We start from the raw sequence: 13,469 nt of genomic DNA, 5'->3' as shown, positions 1-13,469 counted from the left end.
AAGCTGGAAAGTCTTTGTGTCGGGTGCAGATAAGACTGGCATTGTTATGTAAGTGACAGTGCGGTGTGAGATTGGCCAGCCCTTTGCCATGAGTTAGTGAGGAGGGCAGAGATCTGATACCCGTGTTCCTCACATATTGGGGACAAACGCGGGTATCAGAAAACCCTCCTCTTCAGAGAAGCCTATCCTACCCAAACCTAACAACTGTATTTTCTCCATCAGATCATCCCCCACAGTTATTACCTTTTGTATCACTTGACCCTCCCTCCTAGATTGTAAATGATTGTAAGCATCAGTGAAGGAGAAAAATTACTTATTTACAAAATTTTATAAAAGAAATCTTTTTTTTTCACCAAAATTTTTGGTGTTTTTTCATATGTCTAGCAAAAAATAAAAACCCTAGTGGTGATTAAATACCAGCAAAAGAAAGCTCTATTTGTTTGAACAAAATTATCAAAATTTAGTTTTAGTACAGTTTCGCAAGACCGCGCAATTGTCAATCAAAATGTGACAGCACTGCAAGCTGAAAATTGGCCTGGGCAGAAAGAGGGGAAAAGTGCCCGGTATGGAAGAGGTTAAAACAAGTTCTGCTTTTTCTTCACTTTATGATTCACTTATATCCACTTCCTATAAATTACAATATATTCAGATCATACAGCGGTGACCACTCATATCCTCCAGATACGGCACCCTGTAAGGAGAGATGAGACTCTTCATCGTGATCAGTCTGTACGTTCTAGGTAAGTGATAAAACTAATTATGAAAGTCGTTATTTGTATCTAATTTGTGGCCGGTCTGGGCACGGGAGGGATTGCAACAATAAATAAGAAGCTATGAACAACCTTTGAAATTCATCTTCCTGGAAGTGTGAGCTGACACATTTTTTTTTTTTTTTTTTTTTATTTAAAGGTATGCGACATACATGGAAATGGTAGCTTCACAGAATACGTGGTACAAACAAAGGAGCAATTATATGATCAACAGATAGTTGTATCTGAAACAAAGATACGGACCCCGGGGGTAATGATGAGGGATTAGCTCTGCAGGTGTTTAATGTACCCCAACACCTAGAACGTGTTAGACTAGGGCTTCACATTGACGGCCATCTATTTAATTAAAATACTTTAGGGTTTAGCACTGATACCCTTGAAAAGTATCAGTGCCTGGGGGAAGAGTGATATGGAGTGACCAACTAGGGTCGAAACATACCAGTTCTTGAATTAAATGGAAAGGAGGGGTGGAGGGAAAATAGAGGGAAAGAGAGGGTGGGATAAAGAAGTGAAGAAAAGGGGAAAGGAGGGGATGGAGGGGGTTTATAGGTAAGGTGAGGTAGGGAAGGAATCCACCAAGGGAGCAAGGACCGCCCACATTTTGCTGGGCCATCTGATGACCACGACTGGAATCAAGAGCTTCTGACAGTCAATAATGCCAGACTATGCAACATTCCCCTGAGAAGCGGAACTGGGTCCAATAAAACCATCTGGTCTTATGTTCCTCCGATTTATCCCGGATCGTTGCAGTCAGGTCTTCCATTCGTTCAGCTGACACATTTCTCAATAGATAATATTGTATGGGTATAGCTTCAAGTGATTGTAAAGTCTCCCTTTTTAAGTTAAAAGTACCAAACATGTAATACTTACCGCCTCTGTGCATGTTGGTTTTGCACAGAGCAGCCCAGATCCTCCTCTTCTCGGGTCCCTCTTCAGTTCTCTTGGCTCCTCCCTCCTGTTGAGTGCCCCCTACAGCAAGCAGCTTACTATGGGAGCACCCGAGCCAAGCCATGGCTCCCTGTGTCTATTCAGACATGGAGCCACGCCCTGGCCCGCCCCCCTTTCTCTCCTCATTGGCTGACTGACTTGATTGACAGCAGTGGGAGCCAATGGTGCCACGCTGCTGTCTCAGCCAATGAGGAGGAGAGTCCCGGACAGCCGAGTCTTTCGTGCAACTTTAGTGGATAGAGGAGGGGCTCAGATAAGTAATAGGGGGGCTGAGGGGGCTGCAACTGTAATCTGGCAACTTGAAGGCAATCTGTACAAAGGTTTACAGAACACCTGCAATGTCCCTTCCCGCTTGTGTGATTGATTCACTGATTTTCCCAGAAATCTACACTAAAGCCTCGTACACACGATTTTCCGCAGACAAAGCGTCTGACTTTTGCCCGAAGGGCGTTGGCCGGGAACTTGTCTTGCATACAAACGGCACACAATTGTGGGCCAACAAACACGAACATAGTGATGTACTACGTGATTTTTCAGCTCTTTAGTGCCACCCTTTGGGCACCTTCTGCTAATTTTGTGTTTGGTGAGTATTGCTTCCGAGCATGCGTGTTTGTACTTTGGGCTTTGGTCTGATGGACTTGTGTACGAAAATCTGACAATAGACATTTGTCTGGAAAATTTTAAAGCCTGCCATCCAACATTTGTCCATGGAAAATCCGACAACATTTGTCCAATGGAGCATACAAATGGTCGGATTTTAGGCCAACAGTGTGTCATCACACAATTCCCGTCTGAAAATCTGATTGTGTGTGTACGAGGCTTAAGTCAGATTTTAGGCATCATCTACAATGGGAATTTCAATTTTGGTGAAATACTCACCAGTGGTTAATAACTTCTAAGGGGTGCAGACACTGTTTACCTTTAGTAAATGTAGCACCCTTGTCCTAAACATGGCTGCTAGTAAATTTAGCGATGCTAGGTGGTAGCTAGCCTGGCTAATTTGTAGTCTGGTAATCAAATGGGTCTGGTGTCTACTGTGATTTCTCTCTTTTGTCAATAGGTGGCACTGTTACCTTTGTCATCGGTGTAATGAGTTACAGTGGATTCAGGTTAGGAGTGTATATACCTCTCTCTGCCAATCAGCCTAGAACGCTGGGAGAGGGTATTTATTCAGAGAAGGTCAGATGATTGGAGTTCTTTCTACCCAGGCTGTGGCCTGGATGGGCGTGTGTGGAGCAGCAGCAGCAGAAATGTAGGCCTGAAGCCTGGGGCCTTGCCACGTGGGTCAGGGGCTCTGTCTGAGAGAGCCTGGCCATTGCCGGGAAGCATGGGAGAGAAGTTGCCAGAGGGTCAACCACTTTTATTGCCGGAGGCATGTATAGAGGGATGGAGTTTTGAAGGAGTACCAGAGGAGATTCTTCCTCAGCCGGGGACTGTGAAGTAGCTGGGAAAGCTTCAAGAAAGAACTCATCCAAGGAATCCAGCAGGTAGCTGTGAGTTAAGCTCGAGGAATCCAGAGGGTAGCTGTGAGTTAAGCTCGAGGAATCCAGAGGGTAGCTGTGAGTTAAGCTTGAGGAATCCAGAGGGTAGCTGTGAGTTAAGCTCGAGGAATCTAGAGGGTAGCTGTGAGTTAAGCTCGAGGAATCCAGCGGGTAGCTGTGAGCTGAGCTTGTTGCTATAGGAGACAGCAGTTGCTACGAAATGCAGATTGCTGAATTCAGCTTAAAGGCCCTTGTTCTGTATAGCTGTCTGCCTAGTTTTATTTTTGTCCAAGGAGTCTGCCAATTTGCTATTGCTTTTGCCCTATCCCTCTCTCCCACATTTCATGTTAAGAGAAATAAAACGCTCTTTGTTCATTTTCTGAGGTGACTGGTGCCCATCTTTCCTCTTTACAAAACACCCACCATGCCTAGTAACCTGCACCCTGAGGAGGAATGTCAGCCCTCCCTGACTCTGGGGGTCACCACCAGGCCTCTGGAGGTATGGGAGAGTGTTACATAAATAAACCCCAATGTTTCATGTGTGAAGAGCACAGAGGGGTCAGATTTATCACTTTGGAAATGTAAAATAATTGTGTTTGGAACAAGAAACTTTGAAGGAAGAGGACAGTGGTGTCCTGTAATGCAGGGCACAGGGGCGTCATCCCCCTATCCATGTGTCCGCTAACACCAGCTGCCACTAGAAAAGGATTTCATCGTGAGGTGGCATTTTTTAAATATTCTCAATGGATTTTCATAATTATATCTGCACATTTGTGAGGACACTGATTTTATACATAGTTTTCCTTTCTAGATTTGGAGGCATTTATTTAAAGTGTGATCACATTCCCATTGGTTGCTTTCATTAATCAATGCACGGGTTTAATGAATTTTTGCTCCAATGTACATTGATTACCCAGAGGGGAATTTTTTTCTTCAACTAAAGTTGGTCTACTCTTTAACTATGAAATAGAAATTAAAAAGGGATAGGTCACTCTTGCATGAGCAAAGCACAGTTTCACTTTAGAAAAGAGCTAAACCCGCAGAGGATTACTTAATTTTCTAGAGCATTGTAAGTAAAAAACAAGAGTGGGGGAGAGAATGGATCCATTCTCGAAGTGATACCATAAATGAATAGGGAAATAGAAGGGGAGGTGATAATTAGTAAGGATGCTGACACTCTCCCTGAACAGTTTAGTATGGAAGTTCCCCCGTATGGATAGGTTCCCATATAACAATTTTTTTATATTAGGTTGACATACATATGGTATGTAGTTCAAATGAATTTTAATATAATAAGATAGATTCTCACCATGTTAAAAGTTATCCAGTAATCTACTGAGATTGAAGGGATTTTTTAGTGATTTTTATGATTTTATTAAGTTTTAAATCAATTATGCTATAGGAGTCCACGGTGTGAGATGTGATCCTGGATTTGTTTGTGACCCAGATTTGCATATCCATTTGTGGATGAGTGTAGTAATCAGTATAAAAGCTATAGATTAAGTGTGTCACTGTTTATTACATATTGTAATAAGAAAGTGGTTGGTGCACTACATGAATGAGATTACATCTCAGGTGCAGGCAGGATGGTTCCGTTTGGGAACCACCTGCACTGTTATGTAGGCATAATTGGGGATAAGCCATCCATAGGATATATATGTTGCAATCAGTCCGAAGTATGTTTAAGGCAACCCTCATCTTTGAACAGCGGCGCTCTGTAGTCTCGGAGTAATCATGAGAGCGGGGACACGAGATGTGCGCATGCGGACTAGCTAGCCTATGGGACACTAGTGAGGAGGATATTTAAGGGATGAGTGGCAGCCTACCCAGCCAATCCCATGAATAAGTCAAATCTATGACGAAACATGTCGGGGGCGTGGCTGTGAGATGTGACGAGCAACGCTGATAGCCGCATTGGAGGAAGGGTGGTTTTGATTTCACGGCGCACTACCGAGGAAGGGAAAGGGACTGCGAGTCCAAGCATTAGCACACCTCGGGTCCGCCGTGACCATTTGTGTTTTGAGTTCATCCACTGATTGTTGAAGTTGCTGTGAGCTACACTGCATTTGCTGCTGTTTTAAAATCTTTTAAATGTGAGTGATTTTCTAGAAGATTGTAGTGGTTTAATAAACTTGCCGTGCTGGTTTACGCTATGTGAGCACTTTGATTATTTTTCATGTGGACCGGTATATCAAGCACTGTGGGATATCCGTATATCTGATTACCCTGGAGTGTGGTAAAAAAGCGCTGAGAGTGCTGGCAATAAAAATCGGTGAGTGAGGTTCTTTTGGGAGTGGATTCACGTTTCACGGTAGTGAGGTGAAGGACACGTGGAGTCATACACTGATCAAGATTTCAGCATCCATTGAAGATTTTTTTGCTAAAGATTTTTTTGTCACAATTATATCACGATTTTTTGTCACATGATTTTTGGACTGATTTTTATATTTATAATTTTACAGTTATGGACTTTATTTATATCACATGATATGGTGGTTTTTACTGTATGAATAATATAGTACACCATTGGCACAGATTTTTTCACTTTTTACACATGGTGAATTAATACATGCATGGTTATAAATTGAGTGTGCAAGCACTGTGCATATGAATAGGTTCACATGTTAATACATGCACTAGAATTCAGTTATTTTTCAGTGTAATTGTAGTTCACTGATTTACACCACTTGGGGGGTGTGAGCGCCTCTAATTTTTTCTTTTATATCTGGTAGAAGGATCGTATGGGCAAACAGATATATGAGATCAAATAATATTTACACTAAAGTAAAAAACACAGTTTGTTCTCATCCCGGAAGTCTTTGAACTTCCTGTAAACAATAGTGGGGGAGGAGGCAAGATAACAATTATGCTAGCTCAGCAATGGCAGCACAGATCAGAACAGGACCAAATGTCCGAAAGGAATGAGTCTGTTCTGACCGCCATTCTCACAAACATCGGTCTAGTTAAATGGCTAGCTGGATTAGATTTTCTAAGGAAGCAGGAGCCTCAACCCTGGCTAGCTCGTCCTTGAGTGCTTCAGACAGCCCAGCCTGTATCTACTGACCACTTAAGAAATCCAACAATATAGTCCTCCACAGGCCATTGTCCTTGTTTTAGTGCATGAAGGGCAGCCTCGGCAGTAGTAGGCCGCTGAGAGTCATTATAAAATTGTGCCACAGCTTCAAAAAATGCATAAACAGAAATGAAGACTGGGCTCTTTTGCTCAAGTAGGTGGTGCACCCAAGACTATGGTTCTCCGGATAAAAGAGAGATAATGAACCACACTTTTAAGGCCCTAATATTTATTTGGTCCCCTGAGAAGCGTTCAGGAACAGGGACCCTACGTTCTCGAGGAGGCAACACCACAGTAGGAGTGACGGCTGAATGTTCTAGAGCAGAAGAGGTTGATGCTATGGTGGCGATTGGTGGATTCTGGTCAGCAGTAGCAGTGGACAGAGATTTTGCAGATGATCTTCTAATTGGAAGTAGCCCTCCTGTAGGTTCTTCACTGCTTGTGTTAGAGCTGCGACTTGATGGCACAGAGCCTCTAATGGGGAAGCACCTTTTTTGGCCTCTGACATGATGGCTGGTTAATGCGGTCGTGTATCTGGTTGGAGGTTGAAGTGACAAGAGGGCTTCCCTTGTGGCTGAGTGCCAAGCACCTACGGTGGTGGTAACAGGATGTGCTGAGCTCAAAGAAGCAAGGGTTGTCAGCTGTGCTGTTTATCATGTGACTGTGGTATACAGATAATCCAAAAAGGTATATAGTGGCAGCATTTTAATGTAAAAAGAAGATTTATAGGCTGTGGGCACTGTGGGGAGGCAGATGAACTTTTTTCATATTACTGGGTTTAGTAACACTTTACATCAGCTGAGGTATAATTGTTTTGGCTTTAACTTCTATGCCTTATTGAAGAGTTAGGTTGCCTGTGCCAAGTCAGTCAGTGATCATACTTTTCCAACAGAGTGAGCCTAAAGACCTTGTTTTAGGTTGTCCCCAGAAAAGTAATAGAGGGGAAATCTTTATATACCATATATACTCGAGTATAAGTCGAATTTTTCAGCACATTTTTTTGTGCTGAAAGTACCCCCCTCGACTTATACTCGAGTTTTTGCAGCAAAAAATTCCATTTTCCGAACCGACTTTGGGGCCCCGTATCACAGGGCCACTTGATGCTAGGAACCCCAAATTTGGTGTGCTAACCCAGTGGAACTAGGTCCATAACATATCCAAAGCTGGGGTTCCTAGTACCAAGTAGCCCCGAGATATGGGGCCCAAAATAGGTTCAGAAAATTTCATTCTCTGCTGCAGAAAAGTGCTTGACATTTTCTGAACCAATTTTGGGGCCCTGTATCTCAGGGCCACTTGGGGCTAGGAACCCCAAATTTGGTATTCAAACCCAGTGAAACTGGTTCCATAACATAACCAAGGCTGGTGTTCCTAGCACCAAGTAGCCCCAAGATACGGGGCCCCAAATTTGGTTCGGAAAATGTCATTCTCTGCTGTAGAAAAGTGCTTGACATTTTCTGAACCGATTTTTGGGGCCCTGTATCTCGGGGTCACTTATTGCTAGAAACCCCAGCTTTGGATATTTTATGGTGCTAGTTCCAGTGGGTTTACACACCAAATTTGGGGTTCCTAGCACTAAGTGGCCCCGAGATACTGGGCCCCAAAATCGGTCAACTGTGTCCATCATCAGCAAAGTCATTTCAGGACCCTTTGGGTTCAGAGACCCCAAATTTTGGCTGCAGCTAGGGGGCATCTAGGAACCCTTAACTACCGAGTTTGAAATTCGGGGGACCTATGGCTGCAAATGGGCACAGTGAGGCATGCAAATGGGCATGGTGAGGTTGCAAATAGGCATTGTTGACCCTCTTTTCCACTTACAGTAGCTGTGCATTTCTCACCCTCGTCTTATACTCGGGTCAATACGTTTTTCCCATTTTTTTATGGTAAATTAGGGCCTCGACTTATACTCGAGTATATACGGGTAGTTCTTAGAATTTTTCAGAAAATCTGAAGCCCTAGCATGCAAGATCCATTCATTCCATCCATTGTGCTGTTTTTAATGTAACTGTCTACTCCCAAATTGTCATTTGAAGAAAAACACATTATTATTCTACACCATTTTTTTGTTGTGTAGAAGGAAAAACAACAGAAATTAAATTAGAGATGCTATCTGCCATCCAAATAAAAATAACTTAACAAAAAGTGTGACTCAACACTCACCAAACTTCTACTAACATGAAATCAGCAGAAGGGGTAAAGGGTGGCGCTTGAGAAATGAACTTCCTCTTTATAGTCTCATAGTACATCACTACAGTCGTGTTTGCGGTGATTCTGGGGTATAAAGTTTGTACAGGGTAAGTGTTGAGCGGTGTAGGCGACTGGGTTCACACTCATATTTATACTTTTGCACTGAACTTTTTATTGCACTGTTTCAATTGTTTGTTATAACTTCTTTTTTCTACCACCAATTGTTTATAAACTTTCAATGTTTTGTAAAATTATGTATAAAATTTTTTTTTAACTATGCTATGTTAATAAATAAAAACCGCATTTTATTTTTACTACATTAGTTGTGTACCTCTATATTAGACACCGTTAAAATCCCCTTAATGCCCGCTCCCCCCCATATATTCATATTCATTGGGATGAGATGTCTTTAGCGAAGGGTGTTGGCCTCATCAACCGGACCAAAAAATTTCTTTGCGGATAGTTAGTATTCTAGACAAGATCCTGCACACACCTTTTGACAAAAATCAGACGCTCGGTCGTACAAAAATCGAACCGTGTATACGAGGCTTAAGGCTTGATTCACACTAATGCATTTTGTGATGCTTTTTGCATTGTGCAGGAATGCATTTAATTTTTTTAACATGGGTTCCTATGGAACATGTTCACACCAATGCATTTTTGTGCCTCTCAATTTTTGGAAAGGGTCGGGGACTTTTTTCCTGCAAAATGCAACATTTTGTATGTAATAGATTTCAATGGATCCACATCCAAAACGCAAGTACTGTGTTTTTACTGCAATTTTGACGCAATTTGTGTTTTTTTTTTTACATTCACTGTATATAGCTGGTTGCTGAGAAGCGGTCTGGGAAGTGGCTTCCTCGCTGACAGCTGAATGTAAAAAGAAAAAATTGCCGGCTAAAAAAAATTCACAAAAAAAAAAAGTGTGGGGTCCCCCCAAAGGTCATACCAGACCCTTATCCGAGCATGCAGCCCGGCGAGTCAGGAAAGGGAGAGGACGAGCGAGCGCCCCCCCAAACCATACCAGAATTCTCAATGATCTATATATTTTTATGTGACCCTCACAGAGCTCCTGAAACTCATCCATGAACCCCAGGTTAAGAAGCACTAAAATAGCGGAAGCAATTTCTCAATTTGCAAACACTCTGCATCCTTTTTTAAAGTGATTGTAAAGTCTATTTTTTTTCCTATAAAAATAACAAACATGTTATACTTACCTCCTCTGTGCTGTGGATTTGCACAGAGCAGCCCTGATCCTCCTCTTCTCAGGTCCCTCTTCGGTGCTCCTGGCCCCTCCCTCCTGTTCAGTGCCCCACACAGCAAGCAGCTTACTATGGGGTCACCCTATCTAGCTGAGTCACAGCTCCCTGTGTCCATTTAGATACGGAGCCCGACCCGGCCCTGCCCCCTCTCTACCCGATTGGCTAGCTGACTTTCATTGACAGCCCCGGGAGCCAATGACAACACTGCTGTGTCTCAGTCAATCAGGAATGAGAAAAAAGGGTATAAGTACCACAGTGCTGACAGCCTAAATAAATACAATAAAATGCAACTGTAGTGCATACAAAATTAAGTGCAAAATTAATCCAAAAAAAACCCCGAAAAATATATCAAGCATGTAGCCAGTGAAAGCTTAAAAAACACATGCAAATATGTATAAACTTCTAGTTGGAAGGTTCCTTTCACAGGTGCTGCTGTGCTAGAAGTAGTGCAAATCAATATTAAGCACGTGGCCAGTGAAAGTCCAAAAAAGACATGCACATAAGCAGCTTGCGGCACCGCGGTGACATCACGTCCGATGCCTGTTCAATTGCAGTTAGGTTGTGAGAGAACCTATTGATCAATGGATTGGTAATTGATGTTTATCCATTTGCCCTCCACCTTGGAACCTTGTAAAGATTAATTTTAATGAATTAAACAAGATGTACTTCGCTATGTGGGCTCTTTCTCCATATGTTTGTGCCTGAAAACACTCCAGGAAGGATCGCACCCAGAAGTTGGCGTTTCCATCAACCCGCTCACCAGACTAAGCCTACCTGACCCGCAAGACTGGGCTGTGGCTCTCCAAGTAACCGAGATAGTCATACACAAATTTGTTGCCACTGTGGGTGGCTATTTGTGGGCAGGTTTGGCATCACTGAAGGGTGGGGTGATGATGTCAGCAAGAGCAATTTGGCCACACCCACTGGCACGCTCTGTGCACTACATTACTACTTTCCTTGGGGCACCCAAATGTATCCCAGGTCTTTTATAATCCTATAGTGTTTATTGCAAAAAAAACATAAAAAATTACCCTGTGCCGCAAACGTGTTCAGGATTGGCTTGAAGAAAAGGTGGCAACCCTGGGGGGGGGGGGATCTGGTGAGTTCAACTTTAAGGGGGGGGGGTGGATCCCGTATGCACCTGTTTACAGCATCATATGTTTTTTTTTTTTTAGCACAGCAGCACTTTTGAAAGGAACTTGGGAAAGGAACGTATCAACTGAGAAGTGCTATGTGTTTATGTGTCTTTTTTGGACTTTTACTGGCCACGTGCTTAATATTGATTTGCACTATTTCTAGCACAGCAGCACCTGTGAAAGGAACCTTCCAACCAGAAGTTTCCACATATTTGCTCGTGTTTTTTAACCACTTAAGGACCGAGCCTCTTTCTGAGATTTGGCGTTTACAAGTTAAAAACTTTTTTTTTTTTTTTACTAGAAAATTACTTAGAACCCCCAAACATTATATATTTTTCTAACACCCTAGAGAATAAAATGGCGATCGTTGCAATACTTTTTGTCACACCATATTTGCGCAGCGGTCTTACAAGCGCACTTTTTTGGGAAAAAAAAAAATCATTTTTTTTAATTAAAAAAATAAGACAACAGTAAAGTTAGCCCAATTTTTTTTTAATATTGCGAAACATAATGTAATGCCGAGTAAATTGATACCCAACATGTCACGCTTCAAAGTTGCGCCCGCTCGTGGAATGGCGACAAACTTTTACCCTTAAAAACCTCCATAGGCGATGTTTTAAAAAATTCTACAGGTTGCAAGTTTTGTGTTACAGAGGAGGTCTAGGGCTAGAATTATTGCTCTCGCTCTACCAATCGCGCCGATACCTCACATGTTTGAACATCATTTTCATATACGGGCGCTGCTCACTCATGCGTTCGCTTCTGCGCGTTAGCTCGTCGGGACGGGGCGCTTTTAAAAAAATATATATTTTTTTCTTATTTATTTTACTTTCATTTTTTTATTTTTACACTGTTTTTAAAAAAAAAAAAATTGGGTCTCTTTTATTCCTATTACAAGGAATGTAAACATCCCTTGTAATAGAAAAAAGCATGACAGGACCTCTTAAATATGAGATCTGGGGCCAAAAAGACCTCAGATCTCATATTTACACTAAAATGCAATAAAAAAAAAAAAGAGCATGGGGCGGAAGTGATGTTTTGACGTCACTTCCGCCCTTCAGTGATATGGAGACGGGTGGGGGCCATCGTCCCCTCACTCGCCTCCATACCCAGCCAGGGACAGGACCGGATCACCTCCGCTGCTGCCGACGGCTTCGGTAAGCGGCGGAGGGCACCGGTGAGCGACGGGAGTGGTGGGAGGACTATTACACAACATAACTGAACCAGAACTTGCAGCAGAGTTGCAGAATGTTTGCAAAGAAAGTTGATCTGGAGTCATGTAATGCAGACTTGCTGCAATTGTGCAATAAACTTGTGAAGCCTGGCAAATCTAGCAATAGCTTAGCAAGACATTTTCAAACTATAGCACAATTGCTTGCTATCTGATAAGGAAAAGGTATCTGTGACTATCCATCAGACCCAATGTCACTGTCACTGGTTGCTAGGAGACTGTCTGTTGTGAAGCTGACAGCATCCTTCACAACTAGTGACAGGGGTTAATGGTAGCAAACATGCGGCTCTGTTACACTGCGTACAGGGACGGGCACACTGCCCCAACGCAAAGCAGTGCCTGAGTACTTAGTGAGCAAATGTGAACTTCCCCTATATAGGATTCTATACTTTAACATTAATAAGATCATTTAAATTGAACTGATGTCTTTTAGGATGTCTAAGAAATCACAAAAAAAAAATTGACACCCCTTTGTAATGTACTGATATTAAATCTCATCGTGTTTGCTAATTTTAGGGATCACAGGATCTCCCGTGTGTGTTGATCAGATGACAACCCGTACAGTGCAGTCTGGAGGATCTGTTACCATTCCATGTTCATACTCCGACCCTGGGAAACCAGATGAAGATGTACGGGTCATATGGGGGGAGACAGATCAAGAATATTGTTCATCTGTAACTGCTGAGGACACAATCATTTCATCTTCTGGAAATGTTATAGAGAAATATAAGGGAAGACTCTACAGAGAGAAGGATCCGAACAGGAATCGGACAGAATATATCACAATTACAGGACTGGAACCAACAGATGGGCCTCGATTTTGCTGCCTACTATACCATAATAGACATGAAAATGTATTCAAGAATAGTAGACTTGCCACTCTTCTGCAGTTTCAAGGTAAATTGTATCTATCTATCTATCTATCTATCTATCTATCTATCTATCTATCTATCTATCTATCTATCTATCTATCTATCTATCTCAGAGCAATCCATCAATTTGCATCCCTATCCTCAGCAAACGCCACACAGGGAACAGTAATGTCATTGGCTCTCCCCAGGCTCCACCAAATCTCAGGTTACGAAAGAAATGCTTCACAACCCGATGTTTTAAAGTCATCCTGTCAGCACAGATCACTTATACATAATGTCATACCTGTAATAAAAGGAGGGATAATACCCTTACCTACCCAGTGACCCATTTCTTGAAATACTGCCACTATGCTTCCCCCTAGTGGCTGCATTTATTCCACACTTTCTGCTGTATAGAATACTAGTTATACCTCTTCCCCACACAGTGTGGTTTCTCCTGCCAGCTGGTACATCATCATAGGAACCATTGCAGTGGAGGAATCAACCCATGAAAAAGGGATATATTTGAACAC

General features: G+C 42.5%; 1 protein-coding gene across 1 annotated transcript in view; it reads left to right on the top strand.

Annotated features, from left to right (window-relative positions):
* Window positions 1-641: 641 nt before the first annotated feature.
* The window catches only part of LOC141134742 (uncharacterized), a 29,199-nt gene continuing 16,371 nt past the window's right edge, over window positions 642-13,469 (top strand). Inside the window, exons 1-2 of the mRNA XM_073624179.1 lie at window positions 642-740; window positions 12,602-12,982. Of these exons, the coding sequence (XP_073480280.1) occupies window positions 704-740; window positions 12,602-12,982 (418 nt within the window). The 5' untranslated portion in view covers window positions 642-703. The remainder of the gene's footprint in view (window positions 741-12,601; window positions 12,983-13,469) is intronic.

The sequence above is a fragment of the Aquarana catesbeiana genome, linkage group LG03, assembly GCF_042186555.1.
Source record: "Aquarana catesbeiana isolate 2022-GZ linkage group LG03, ASM4218655v1, whole genome shotgun sequence".
Lineage (NCBI taxonomy): Eukaryota > Metazoa > Chordata > Amphibia > Anura > Ranidae > Aquarana > Aquarana catesbeiana.
Note: the sequence above shows the minus strand (reverse complement) of the source record. Positions and strands in the feature narration are given on the sequence as shown.